Here is a 14,285-nt window from a genome sequence, read left to right as displayed (position 1 = left end):
CCCGGGACGCTACATAACACTAGTTGGTTATGGCAATAAGAAGCACTTGGAGTCTTCATAGGGATATTGGCTTAGTGCTCACTTGTGTTGAATCGGAATCCTACATGCATGGCCTGAAGTTCATAGCGCTGCGTCTTTGTCCATTCGTAACCGAATTGAGTACGAACATGTGCACTACTTCGTATTCAAAAGTGCTTTACTCCCTTGTTCTAACAGGGTAGTATTTCTTCCAACGCATAATTATTCAGGTTACGGTGTGAGATTTAGTTTATTTCCTGGTTAAAATCTAACGTCTTTTTTGCTACTTGAGAGCATAGTAATTTTCTATAATATACTTTTATACGACAGATCTTTCGTCCATTTATGAGGAATTTTGCAAATGCTGGTTCTTCGTTTCCTTATTTGACTACTAATTAAAGCACAAATTTTATTGGTATCAGATTTTGAAATCTGGTTTAGCTTAGTTGAATAGCGGATTCGATTGGTATTTTTACTGTCTAGTTTTTTTACCTTAGAAGATATGAGGCACTTTTTTGCCCTTAGTATTGCACCAATTGGGCGGCATGATTTTAAATGCTACCAGTCATTTTGAGTATATTTTGCATTTATGGACTTAGTGGTGTCTATAAATATACGAATAGCGAAAAAAGCCAGGAATTTCTGTTTAACTAAACCTTTCTCAGTGTCGTTGTCACTAGTTACCTTCTGTTGTATGAAGTGCTCTGGTGCCGATTTTTGACTCTGATCATGTGCTCCGCTATAATAAATCTTTCGGAACGAGGACTTGCGACACTGGATTATTCATACGAAACTGCTACTGCAATAATCCTGGATAAAAATGACATTCGTGACATAAATACGATTTCCTTCATGACAAACGTTCAGCAGGTACGATTTAAGATCTAATCAAAACGAGTCTACTGCAGCTTTCAATTGCAAATAATTTGTTAAAAGACATGTATGGGTTGGAAAATTTTACTCATATAACAATTCTTAATCTCGCATACAATGAAATATCAAGAATAGAGCGTAAGTTGTGTCTCTTGCATACCTTAATTTTACAGACCTGGGTTCACTTACTCATCTCACGTGGTTGAATTTATGTGGAAATCGTATCAAAGTAAACGTATAAATGATGACGTCATGAGTTTATTAGAAAATTGCGAAACTTTCCCACAATCTTGCTTTGAAACATCTGGATTTATCAGAGAATGAGATTGAACGGCTAGGTGATTTGTCGAATTTATTGAAACTGAAGGTATGTAACAGTCATTTTGTTGACTGTATTTTAGACGCTACTTCTTCATTGCAATCGCATCGCAAGCTTGAAAAGGGCTGAGAAATTTCTCCCGCACTCGTTGTGTATACTGTCACTAGCTGAGAATGATATCCCCACTTTAACGGAGGTAAGGCAATTTTGCGCGGAAGTTTTCCAAAAATTATTAGTTTAAGTCTCTCGTTCACTGCGGTTCGCTTCTCCAGCTATCAATACAGGGCAACTTGTGTGCATTTAATCAGTATCCTTTTGTGTGGTCATTTCTGGTTATAATTAACCTCGTTGGTTTCAAGTATGTGACATGCATCCTTTGTCACTTTTTGTGACAACTTACTGTTTGTTCGAGCCCAAACAATAAACCAAATGTAGGACTTGGTTTGAGGATAATTGCATCTTATCGTGTAGCATTACACAGGTCTGTAAGTATTCTTGGAAGTGTGCTTAAATTACTGGCAACTAGATCAAAATACCAGAGACATATCTGCTGTGCTCAAATTAAAAGCCCAGTACTCTCAAAATCTGCAATCTGTTAAAGTTTTTTAGTCGATTATTTATGCTTTCTCCTTTACTCCGGGCTAAGAATACCCCACAGTCGAAGCTACATCCTTGCATTGCTGCCAACTTTAAACTTTATTGATGGTAATCAACCTCTCCAAGACGAAAGGTGAGCATGGGTTGGATGCTTTAAACGAATGCTCGTCTTAGATTGTTGGGTGAATGGATAGCGAAATCCGGTGCCGTTCAAAGGTACAATGCTGAGGACGAATTCACCCTCATCGACTTCTTGCGTGGCTTGAAACTAGAGGCAAGTTTTCATCATCATGGCAGCTGGATTGCGGGAACTTAAAAGTCCCTATAATCCAATGGAATCGGATAACGCAGTTATCATTCTGTTAGGATATTGAGTAAACTTGTTTCTTTTCATCTCTTTACAGTTACCACATCAAGCAGAGCCACGATTCTGCAGACAGAGCGACGCCACGCGACGTGTCGGCTGTTCCCGAGGAGCTGTGTTCAAACGCAGCTCCACTGCAACAAATGGCACCACTCTGCCTACTCCTCGTAGCAGCACGCCTCCAAGATGGCTGCAACGGGCTCGCAGTGCTCAGAACATTACGTCGACTGCCGCTGTCGCCGCCTGTGAGTATTTCGTGAGGTTACAGATTTATTTGATCCTTGCCGGCCCCTTCTACCTTGTTGCCATATTATGGGTGAGTAGAATTAAAAATCGGTATTCAAAGCTCGCTTCTGCACTTCAAGATGCCATGCTGACTGACCAGTCAACCAAAGGCTTAGTTTTTGCCCATTTTAACAAGTAGGGAGTAATTTCGGGGAAAATCATGGCTTTTTTGTTTCTAAAGAAGCTTTGGCTTGGAGGGATTTGAGAGTAGTTTGAAAGTCCTAAGACAGCTTACTGTGTTGATCAAACAAGTGCGAAAGCTGTTTTGGTTCTAAGTGTGTAGTAATTTTGCAAAACCACAACTAGTTGTACTTGCTGATCCCACAAAAAGCTCCAGAATCCCGAAACTATGTGTTCTAGGGATTGGTGAGATGCACACGGGGATGACTGCTACGCTGTGTGCTGGGAACCACTATGGCTGGGCAACCCATCATCGTATTGTATTGGCCTTGAAGTTATCTCTACGAGTGGATGCTGGCGAGTTTGGATCCTACGCGAAACCTCTTTCCTTACAGCGCGTTTTTAGTGGAGTCGCTCACTCCCGTCGTTGCATGCCATTCCCGATTAGCGGTGTCTTGACTGGCTCTTGATGATTGCGTCATTTGTGACCAGGACCTACTTAACACTCACTATTGGATGTAGCACGGCCATAGCTGTTAATGGTGCGACCTTACCTATTCGATTAAGGTGACAGAGGTGCATCTCACTCTATCTCCCTCCTTTTTGTAGCTACGTGCTTGGCTGACTCGATCCACAGTTCTAGGGTAAGCTCTATCCAATGGTGGAATGCTTATACTGTTTACAAGCCCTTTTGCAAATTTAGCTACTGGGGCATTGAAGGGTTAGGCATAGTTAAATCGCCAAATTCACCAATCCTTTAGAACCCAAAACCTTCTCTTCAATGTCAGCCACAATTATCTGCAGCCTCCTGTAATGCAATTCCTACTCTCACAAATCCTTGGTATGCTTTTTGATTTGTTTCTTGGTAAAAAGAGGCATGACTTTCCCCACTCTTATAACCCCCCTTCCTCCTTGCCAGCGCCCCACACATCCTTCGCTCCGACTCAATTTTTGTCCCAATCGATAGCGATGTAGAATTAGAGGAGGCGGAGGCAGAAGTGACGGTGCAGTCGCCGAAAAACGTCGCACGAATAGTTTCTGTTGACCTGCCTGTGGACTGTCACTTGCACAGCGAATCTGGACCGACACGGTGGATTGGCGTGATTGTTAACTTTTTACTGACTTTATTTAAGTAGTAATTATTTGCAGTTCGTTTTTGGAATAGATGTGAGAATATGCCAGTGTTGACAGTCACTCAGGGGACACATTATTCACCACAATTTTTGAGGAGTTTGACAGCACTGTCACAAAAATTGGAATCCGCTTCTAGTTTCAATGAAGAAACGGAGGGAGTAGCCTCTAAAGTTAGGTTAGTTTAGTTGTACAACTTTGTATGATATGACATTATGATATTACTTATCGAGCATATGCTTTCGAAATACGGACAGCGCGTTCGATTCTGAGGTGTGCCAATAGACAGCCTCTGCTTGAGAAGGAGTTAAGAATAATTGATAAGCTGGAAGGTCTCATTTATACGAGACACCACAACGTAGGACAAGCCGTCCCATCTCCCGATGGTAGTCTCTCATTCATGGCCTCTTTGGCAGTGGACAATCAGATCTCAAAAAAGGAGGAAGTAAAATGCGAATGGAAACCACAGCGACGGAAATCTGGCTTCTAGACACTAGAAACATAATATAGGGGACGTTCCCATATGTCTCGTTGGGGAAGGCGCATAAATTTTGATGCGTATTACTTCAAGAGATTAAAATGTTTTGCTTATTTTTATATGGCTGATCAATTCTCATTTAAACATTCATTTATGCTTATTTAGTTGCCTCAGATTCCACGGTTAAATGTACTTTTTGAGTTTCCAAAGTCACCTTTTTGGAAGGTGAATTACAATTTCTTCTTTACGTTATCGCTTTTGGGGCAACTTCGGATGTGAAATATCGCAATTTTTTAAGAATCCATATGCAACTGAGAGGGGTCACTAAATTGTTAAATTGATTTCCATCCACAGGCAGTAAAGAAGCTGTTCAGGATGAAATCATTCAGCATTATCATCACTGCTAATTCCATCTTTTGCTTGCAGGAAACCTTCTTCGGTATCTGACGTAGAAATGAAGGGGAGTAGTAGCATGCTTCCTAATCATCGTCTGCGGTTTTCGCGCGGCGCCCTCGCCTCCCTTCTTCACCACCGACCTTGTATCACCGAGGGACCTGCTATCAATATGATGTCAGAAAAGGCTGATCATCGGTAAGATGGCCCTTTGTTTTTTGAGAAAAACAGGGCACGTAACTGGTGTTAGGGATTCTTCTGTGGAATAAAACTAATTGTTTTGATATTTCAATGCTCATTTCATGCCTCTTGCTATTTGCATCTTTACTTTTAGATCCAACGAGGGGGCTTCAGAGACCTGTAGTCCTCTATCCGAGCACACTTTTGTCGTTGGTAAGCGTAGCCTGGAATTGGATCGTTTTTAATCACTATTTTTCTTTTCAAAAGTCAAATATGGGAAGAAAACGAAAAGAAGTATTACTTATGTTGTATCTGAGTTACACTTGTCATGCCCTCTTAAACAGTCTAGTTACGATTTGAAGAAAATCTTATAATACGTGTTTAGATGTTGCAGAGCAGCCTAAAATGATTTAAATGGGTATCTTAGTGGACTTGACTGCGCATCAGTCTAAGGTATACTAAATGTTGCGCCGTAGTCGCTTTCGAAACAAGTGGCATTTTGATAGTGAACTGATAAAATTAGGTACATCAATGAGTCCTTCATTACTCAATTGAAGTCTATCAAAACTTTAACCGTGAAGTAATTCCTTACTTTTTTTTAAAAGATCCACCGTTTGAGTCAACTAGATCGCCTGAAGGTCTAGAAGCAAAGATCCTGGCGTTACGCCGTCAGTTGGAGGAGCTTCGGGTGTTATCAGCCAATCAGGAGCGTGAACGACTTCGACAGGCTGGTGCTATTCGTCGTCTTGCTGAGGAAGTAAGTCCTTTATTTCAATATCAGTACAGTTGTTTGGTCTCATTAATGCGGAGACGTGTATTTGCTTAAGAAGTCGTACGAATCGCACCGCTTCAGTAACTACTCTACTAAGTGCTATCAATGACAAGTTCAACTGTTGGCAATTCTATGACTATATAATTGCAAGTCGAATTTGAGATTGCTGGTGTCGTCGTAAAGGCCCTCAGAGACATCTAGCCACAATTTTGGTGCGTCTCGCCGCATTGACCTGTTGTCAAATCCATGAATTGTCAAGCATTGACAGACATGGGTCTATCGGGGCGGATTTCCTTAGAATGCTCCACTCCGTTGTCTGTACTACAAAATGTGGCTTAATTTTCTGCATTGAGGCCGTGAAACTTAGTTGCACAGGCAGAGAATCCTCTCAAATTAGCTGGATAGTGTCCGGCAAAAGTGCACTGTGGGGGTAGCAGAACAATCCACCTTCCAAGTGTGGTTTAGATCAAATATCTTGATTATGACAGCTTATCCTACAAGAACAGGTGGGACATCTTGAGGGGAACTTTCTCATCTTCCTAACAATGTATATGTATGTGTCACTGTCTGTCAAGAAATACTTCCAGCAATGAGTTATTACAGGACAGTTCGTGAGTGATAAAGTGAATGATTTAAACCAACATTAGTCAGGAAGGAGAAGTTGTGGTCAAAAATCAGCAAATTGGTTACATTTATATGCATTAACAGATGACAGCAAGCTGGAAGGATGCTTAATTTGTTTTCACTCACTGCTTTCATGTACATTGGTGAACGCTATATGCATTCAACACTGTCCGTTCAGTGACTGATTGACTTTTGTTGTGAGATAGTTTTAAATTATAAAGTTATGTGGACAAACACAGCATTTTTTATGCTCTAAATCATCCACTCTCTACCAACACCACACTTCATAGTCATACAGCACTTCATCCTTAGAAAGCAGAGCATGCCTTGTGGTGATAAACAATCGCGTTCATTTCTAAGTGTCTCTCTGGGTGACAAGTCAATACCTGGTACGGCTAGAAAGGAGTACGAATATCTTGTGATCTCATTCCAGGTGCGTAGCTTGAAGGCGTGGAAGGCCTCCGTCCTGCAGCGTCAAGAAGCCTACCATCCCGCCGCTGGTGACAGCATACATCATAAATTTCAATCAGTGGCGGATCCCGATTCGGCACCTCAGAGGGTCTGGAGTGTGCACACATCTTCTGCCTCACCTTCGCTCTCCACTTTAGTGGCCATCAACACCTCCTCCACCACCAATGCCACTGCGAATGTCAGTGCATTAACAGTGTGTGATGTGGAGGGACAGGAAAGCGAAGAAGACGAGGAGGAAGAGGAGTGAGTATGATAAGTGGATTTATCGCATATCTTCAAAGTAAATGCGGCGTTGGGTGAATCCAAGTTAAAATCCCCTCCATCAGCAAAGTAGTTGCAATCAGAATGTCATAATTCCTTTTTGACAGTAAATGTAGAGATGGTCTACACCGAAATCTTTTATTTCCTTATTAAATAAGTACCCATAGCTCTTCAGTTTGGCCCCGTCTTGCAAATGTTCATTTTGGTTCTTTATTAGGTTGTAGGTCATTTCAGCATTCTTTTTGAAGTTTTATGACTTGTGCATCAAGTTTGAATGCAAAATCATTGCTGTCGCTATAATCTGTTGCGTGCGTGCGAGCTTAGATCCGCTTGGGAGTAATAAGACGACCGACTTCAAAACGGACACTTATCCGCCGACGGGATGAGTGAACCGGGATTACGGCGCGTGTGTACGTGATTGGGGGCTGACACCTTGTAGGGACCAGATGGCTCCATTCCCATATATTTCTTACAATTTTTAGTCATAGTCTCAGTTATTACTAGCACATTTAGGGTTCACCTCTGCTTAATACTGACTCATCAGGCTGTTGGAACAAAATGGCGAATTCTGGAACGTACTAGAATGTTCGTTCTAGTTAGACGTAAGCAGTGAAACCTCTGGGCAATCGAGAACGGAACAGTCTCTAATGTTGTAAATCGATAAAATGATGCCCGCGAGTAAACGTATTGTCATTATTTGAAAAGTCGAAATACTAAACGCTTTGCGCTCTTTCCGGAATCGCTCCCTACAATGGATTCTCACTCCCTAGTAGGCGATCGCCTATCTTCGTGCACCATAAAGCATGGATAGGACCAAGTCTGCTGGTATGGTGTACTTTCCTTAGGCTTCAAGATATTCCCATCCTTTTGGAACCTTAGTTACACAGAATGTTGATTGAAACTTGCGAATGTGATTTAAACGTGTCTGTTTAGCATGGCGGGTGTAAGTCCCCTGCAAGACTATGAAATATTGTTGACACGATTGCCGCCAAGCGCTTGACGAAGGTGCGGCATGTCGTAGTGAAATACCGAGTGGAACGGGATTAATCCATGAAATGTGATTCGACTACTGAAACGTTTGAAAGCATCACATCGTGACAGGCCCTCTATCCCTGAACAGAGGTGATGATGAAACAAGTGATATGCACCTATATCACCTGGAGGGGCAAAGTCACCTTGGAAGGCATACAAATGGTTGTCACACGCATCAACAGATTCAAACAAGTTGCTTTTATTCACTTCCTTAGCTCACTTTAGAGAAATCCGATGTGCATTTGAGCTTTCTACTGGCACAATGGCTTGTGATGGGGAAGGGCTTTTTTGTTCGAAAGCTTGTTGAGTGAAGTGAAACCTCGTTGACCATTCTCAAGCAATCTCACACTTTTATTTCACATACAGTTCCATTTTCAAAAAAACTGTTTTTGCTACCTGAAGTCTGAGCAGCCAGTCAAGGTCAATCTTCCCTTTGCCACTAAAAGGAAATCAACAACACCAACAAATACGTTGAGGAAAGGGCTCTTTTTTGAAGGGAGGTTAAGGCAAGGCCTCATACCTCAGTCCGTCGCTAAAGTTGCCCATGAGAGGGACTTACACTGAACCTTAGGGCGGGAGGAAAGTGTTACCTCGTCCATGTTCACTCCACTCCCCTCCTACTTCTCCAAATAATTAGTATCATTTAGTCTTGACATCAATCCTAGACAGTGACATGGATGCCTTGTTAAATGGAGACAACAATTGGAAGCACAAGACAGGGGGAAACGCAGATGTCTAGGGCTATATTTTTTTCTTGACTGCTGAAGGCAAAACGCATTCTGAAACTGGAATCTTTCATGAGTCTGTGTCTTATGTGGAGAGGATGACAGATGGTCGCAGTGATTACCCCAACAAATCCGATACTCATCAAGAGTCTATCTGCAATTACCTACGGCTACTTGCTTGCCTCCCTTATACTATCCACGCAGTGCAACATCTGCGGATTAGATGCTGTACTCTGTTTAGATTTTAAAACTAATCTGCATGTAATTTACATTACGCGGCAATTATGTGTCTAACAATATTGTAAGCAAAAACCGGATATAGTGAACAAAGGAATTGAGCCCAATACAGAAATAGTTAGCGGCACAGTGGTAAGGACTTTGTTGAAATGAGAATTTATATTTCATCAGTGGAGGGATGCATCACGTGCTCATAATGCGAATTCAGTCCATGTCTTAAATTTCATTCATAAACTACTGCTGGTTAATGCTCATTAAGGCAACTTGGTAGCGCCCCAAGACTTCCCTGAGGACGAAAGGGTACGTAATACTGGGGCAGAATGTGCATTGCTGGCGTACAGATGGGCTAAGGTCTATCGCTGTGACCCGAAGTTCACGCCACCCAGCAGAAGCCCAGAGGCAGAGCCTTCATTGCCCTCGAAACCAAAACGGAGAGCCGAAAAAACGGTCAAAGTATTGCAACCTCGATGTGGTATTGTGATAGAAAGTTGACGCTTTTTTATTGCAAATTTACCTCACATGCGGCGGGCGGCTTTTTGGGATTGTGGCCACTTTAAGTTGTTGCGTGCGTAGCTTTCCCTATGTGCACACGGATATATGGTTTCAAACAGGCATTAATTTTTTTCTTAATTAATGTACTCCAACGTTTAATCTCATTATTTTTGCCTTAGAGTTACCAGTAAAATACGTCGACTCGACTAATTTTTGTGGTGATAGATAGCTGGGCTACTGCCGTCATTGAGAGTAGAAGCAGGCGGACTGAAAAGCATTTAAGGGAGATGCCATTCTTGTACCGCGTCTCTGTTTTCTTACTTCAGCGTCCACCTTGATGCTACCCTTGAGCACTTCTGATAACTGTTGAGATTTAGGTATAAGTTGCAGTACTTTGTTCGCTCCACTTTATTATGGGGTCTAATTTTGACCACGTTTGCCGTGGAAAATAAAATTGGAGCAGATTGCATCCTACGAATTGGTGATTTGGCTCCAAAAAGTATGTCAGTTTGCTTAAATGATGCATGTCTCCGTTTAAGTCTGCGAGCGAGAGTGCAAAATTTAAAGCTTTAGTTCGCTTACTTTCATTACAAATGTTGGAGATAGAATTTTAAACCACAATAGAGCTTAAAATTTGAAGTTTTAATGCGATTGATTTCACTATAGTTTTTTATGTATGCTCTTGTTGTTTTAGGGTCACGTTGCTAGAAATAATTTGATAAGACCGCGTCGGAGAAGGAGCTGTTGTTGTGCCTCAACTGAGCCTATCAGAGCTCGGCATTTAGTCCTGTTTTAATTGATCTGGTTGCTCACAAAGTAAACAGGCACCGATTCTTTGATCGCTTTCTGGAAAGAGAGACTTTGAATTCGGCTAAATAAGTTCATGTTGATTTATAGTAGTTACAGTTACTCATTGATTTGTTCAATATTAAAAGACAATTATTTGCCACCTTGACACCAACTTAAAGATAACTCCATTTTTGTGCAGCGTTTCGTCTGCAGAAGCTCCAGGGGAAACCTAGTCCTTTCCACCACTGTTTTTGCATCATTCATGTCTCCAAGTAATTCTTTCAGTTAGCACTTGATCATCGAATGCCAAGGGCAGCAAAAAGTACTTTAAATGGTTGAGGAAGATGAGGTGATGCAACGCATTACTCCTTTATCCTAATATATGGTATGAAGTACCCTTACAGATGAATTTAGCCGTGGAATTGGGCACGGAATCCTGCATTCAGTTATCGTTTGACACTAACACTCTTTTTAGCAGCTTCCTTCTCTTGACTGCTTTTGTTTAAGGATTCGCCTTACCACCAAACTTTCCGGTTGTGTCAAGTAGACGTATGACGCGATAATAACTGGCTTAAGAACTCAGAGAGCATACAATTCCCAGTGGGCAATTGTATTTGCAGTGAGCCGAACACATATTAAAAGTCAGGCAAAGTTTTCTGGGAACCAACTTATAGGTGACATGGAAATGTAGGATGAGAAATGGGAGACTTGATGGGGGATGATCAATGATATGTTTGTTGGAGCAAGTCAGCCAGATTGTTAGCAGACGATCCAACTTACCTACTGCCAAATAAAAGTTATTTGTGGATATGGGTGCTTTATTCAACCATTTGCGTACTTATTATTACTTTCTTTAACAACGAAAAAATTATGCTTCTTGATTATTTGACTGGTGCTTTAGACACTCGTTAACAATATCTGCAGGGAGATGAAATTCCACCCGGTTTAAGTATCACTACATCAAAGCTGTGTTAGCTTCTGAAAATATTAGTATTCAAGGTCTTACCAACATGCATCAGTGAAGAATTTACCTGTTATGTAAATGATTTTGAGTGTTTTAAAAAATGCTCTTATGTTCAGCCTCGGCCGTTCTTTAAGGTTCCATTACCACTGACCACTTGATAACCAATCAACTTCAAATCATATGTGATTGTAAGTTTTTTCTTTTTATGAACAGGAGTCCTACCGACGACTCAGATGATGGCGGTGATGAGGTTGAAGATTTTCCAGAGCCGAGGGCCTCATCTTCGGACATGAACGGCACTCTCTTAACAGCCAACATCTCCACTGACAGTCTTGACACGCGTCGCTCGCGCACCTCCACCCCAATGGGTTTTGGCACCTTGTCTACATACCTGGGAAATGTAAAGATGAGCATTTTGTCTATGAAAAAAATTAATACTGAAGGTGAAAATAAGTAGAAAACTGATTTCAACCCAAAATAGAATCAACGCACAATAATTTTATTTGATGAATGTCTTTGAGTGGTCCAGAGTCAGCTGCTAAAACGCAGCCTTAGAACCTCAGGCATCAAGTGGGAGAGTCAGGTCTGGTCTTTTGGTAAGCATCATCCATTCGGCCTGGGCGACTTTCTATAGTCGCAATTGTTCACTCACGAGAATCCAAACAATTGCGTCTGTATTTCACCTCCTCTCCGCGATAGAACTTGGGATTGTCAGAAAGACAACCTCTTTTTGAGCAGTAATTAGTATTAGTGAATCAGTTTAAATAAAGCCATATTTGGACGCCTGTTACTTTTGTCAGCCGATGTAGTTTATGTGACCCAACCATAAGATGAACTTATTCTGTGATACAGTTTTCTGGTGGTTAACTTTTGGCACTTTCTATGGAGAAAATTTGTCTCCATTTAGTGGTTAATACTCAGGCTCACTTTAACATGGAGGCATTTGTATAAAGACCTTGGCATCAATGTCACAAAAAGGTAAGTATGAACTGCCAATTAATTAGCCCTAAAGTTCATTGGAGTACTCTTTTGAGTTGTGAGAAACCTTGGAGATGTTCCACTGTCTTTGATTTGATTTTCACAACGGTTTAGTCCAAGTGCAATTCAGAGGTCACAACATGTACGTTGTTAGGACTTTGTGGTAAAGCTGACCCCTACAGTTCACCCAGATGTTTGCATCTTTGCATATGCCATCAACACTTGTACAATAGCATTAACTAGTTCAGCTTTCTCGGCAAAACAGTAAACGACTGCTTAATTCTTCCCGGGCAAAGAATATCCTAAATATGTGTTTCTGTTTTAAACTTTACCCTCCTACTTGGAACTCGTGAATCGGTGTAACCAGTAATCTAAAAAGGATAAAGAACACATGTCTCGTATATGTGACGTTGGATGGTAACGTTTAATAATGCATGGTTTCGTACCTCCACTACTACCCCGAAAGGCTAAGATTTGTCGGAATCTTGCTTACGATAAGTTCGAGTAAAAAGGCTTATAAAGTTAGTCAAACTAATTTACTTAGTTTTCCGATATAAAGATAATTCCAACTGATGACCGTTTTTGTATCATTTTAAGTGCTGTTCGAAACATTGGTGGATGGGACGGGGTGATACGGAGCACTTGTACCGTACAGTCGATCAGACTTTTGCACCTCTACAATGAAATGGGCGTTAATTTGCCTACTTATATGCTGAGTTAAATTCAGTAGTATACCCTCACAGCACCACTAAGTCCACCCGTATAATACAAAGGAGAAGATTATAGCATTTCGTGGTTAAAACTGTAGTGTCACGTTAGTATACCGGAATGATGATCTTTGTAGCCTTCTGCACCAGCTATCAGAGCATCCAGTTAAGTGTTTAGTAAAGCCTTCGCTTTATGGTAGAAGGCTATCACACCGCCCAGAGGAGATTTAAATTGACTGCGCAAACGGTCAGATGGTAAGTCTGCAAGGCGGAGGCATCCAGTTTAGGCAAACCGCTGCAGTTTTATAATAAAGAAATAAAAGTTGCTGCTGATGGTAGAGTAGCTCTAGATTGACGTACGAGCAGTTTGCAGAGGCAAGTGAGAAGTCATTATGGAAGTCGAGTAAATTGGTTTAACTCACATCCACTGACATTGGACGGAAGATAGAAGCTGGGAAGATTACCAATTTGCCACGCTCTGGCGATTGGATACCTAGCTACTGACTGGCTTATGCTGCAAAATGACTTTTACATTTCAACTTCAACCCCAGTATACTCCATCTGTTTTGTGCGGAACACTGCGGAATCCATTGTTCCCATGGACTATCCACTTACTGCAGGCCATACTACAAGAGCAAAAAAAGACGACTTTTGAAGCTTTTTATCTGCCATCTGATGCCAGATGATGGCCTTCACTACAACTTTCCTCACCTGCTTAGTGAACATGTCAACCGCTTGTGTGCCACTCTCCAACTACTCCAACCACCAACAGCATTCAGTTCCTCTGTTTGAAAAGCAGGACAGCCTTCACCTAATAAAAATCTGTGACTATTTGGTTATTCTGACATCCTATACCACACCTCCTAATACTTGGCGAACAATCGAAGAAAAACTTTCTGTAACCTTAAAACCGAGTTGAAGCAGGTTCATACGATGGACTACTACGAGCCGCATCCATAAGGTTCGCTCAAGCGGAGATTTTTTAAGTGAGTTGAAAGAGAATCGAGCACATAAAATGCGTCCTTTCGGAGACACTAATTTGGGCCTGGTTTATAATACACATAAAATACCACTGTCTTTTATAAGCCCCTGGACGAGTTTACGTGAAAGTGCTTCGCCTGGATTCTCGTAAGGCGGTATTTACAAGTCTCAGTCCCCCCTGTAAGATGGGAAAGAAATATGCCATCAAACCTAAATAAATGCCTGCTATACCCCTATTGTGCAGGGGAGGCTGTTTGTATTTATCGTTTGTGCTTTTTAATCCCGCCTTTTTGTTTCAGAACTGTCAACTGGCCTCTGAGTCTATCCTTCTTCCAACCGATGCCAATTCATCCACTTAAGTGTGCTGTCAATCCATCAACATCAGGCGATTGATGTATCAGTTGTGTGTACAGGCCGAGGTGATGTATGTGATTGGTGAGAATACAAACTGCTAATCGGAGGTAGTTTTTCATGGTTTGCCTTTCAAGAAGTGA

The 14,285-nt window shown here is 41.5% G+C and overlaps 1 protein-coding gene across 1 annotated transcript; it reads left to right on the top strand. All coding sequences in view use genetic code 11, as the record gives it.

The window, feature by feature from the left end:
* Positions 1-29: 29 nt before the first annotated feature.
* On the top strand, positions 30-14,150 carry EGR_05689 (Centrosomal protein; the record flags this gene model as incomplete). The annotated part of the gene is made up of 16 exons (XM_024494938.1): positions 30-159; positions 719-888; positions 927-1,029; positions 1,065-1,120; positions 1,157-1,258; positions 1,293-1,406; positions 1,447-1,568; positions 2,212-2,416; positions 3,186-3,220; positions 3,496-3,666; positions 4,612-4,776; positions 4,913-4,971; positions 5,364-5,515; positions 6,588-6,868; positions 11,339-11,525; positions 14,091-14,150. 16 exons carry the CDS (start codon positions 30-32, stop codon positions 14,148-14,150), a joined length of 2,112 nt encoding a protein of 703 aa, XP_024350634.1.
* Positions 14,151-14,285: the final 135 nt, after the last annotated feature.

This window comes from Echinococcus granulosus (genome assembly GCF_000524195.1).
Source record: "Echinococcus granulosus chromosome Unknown EG_S00044, whole genome shotgun sequence".
NCBI classification, from domain to species: domain Eukaryota; kingdom Metazoa; phylum Platyhelminthes; class Cestoda; order Cyclophyllidea; family Taeniidae; genus Echinococcus; species Echinococcus granulosus.
Note: the sequence above shows the minus strand (reverse complement) of the source record. Positions and strands in the feature narration are given on the sequence as shown.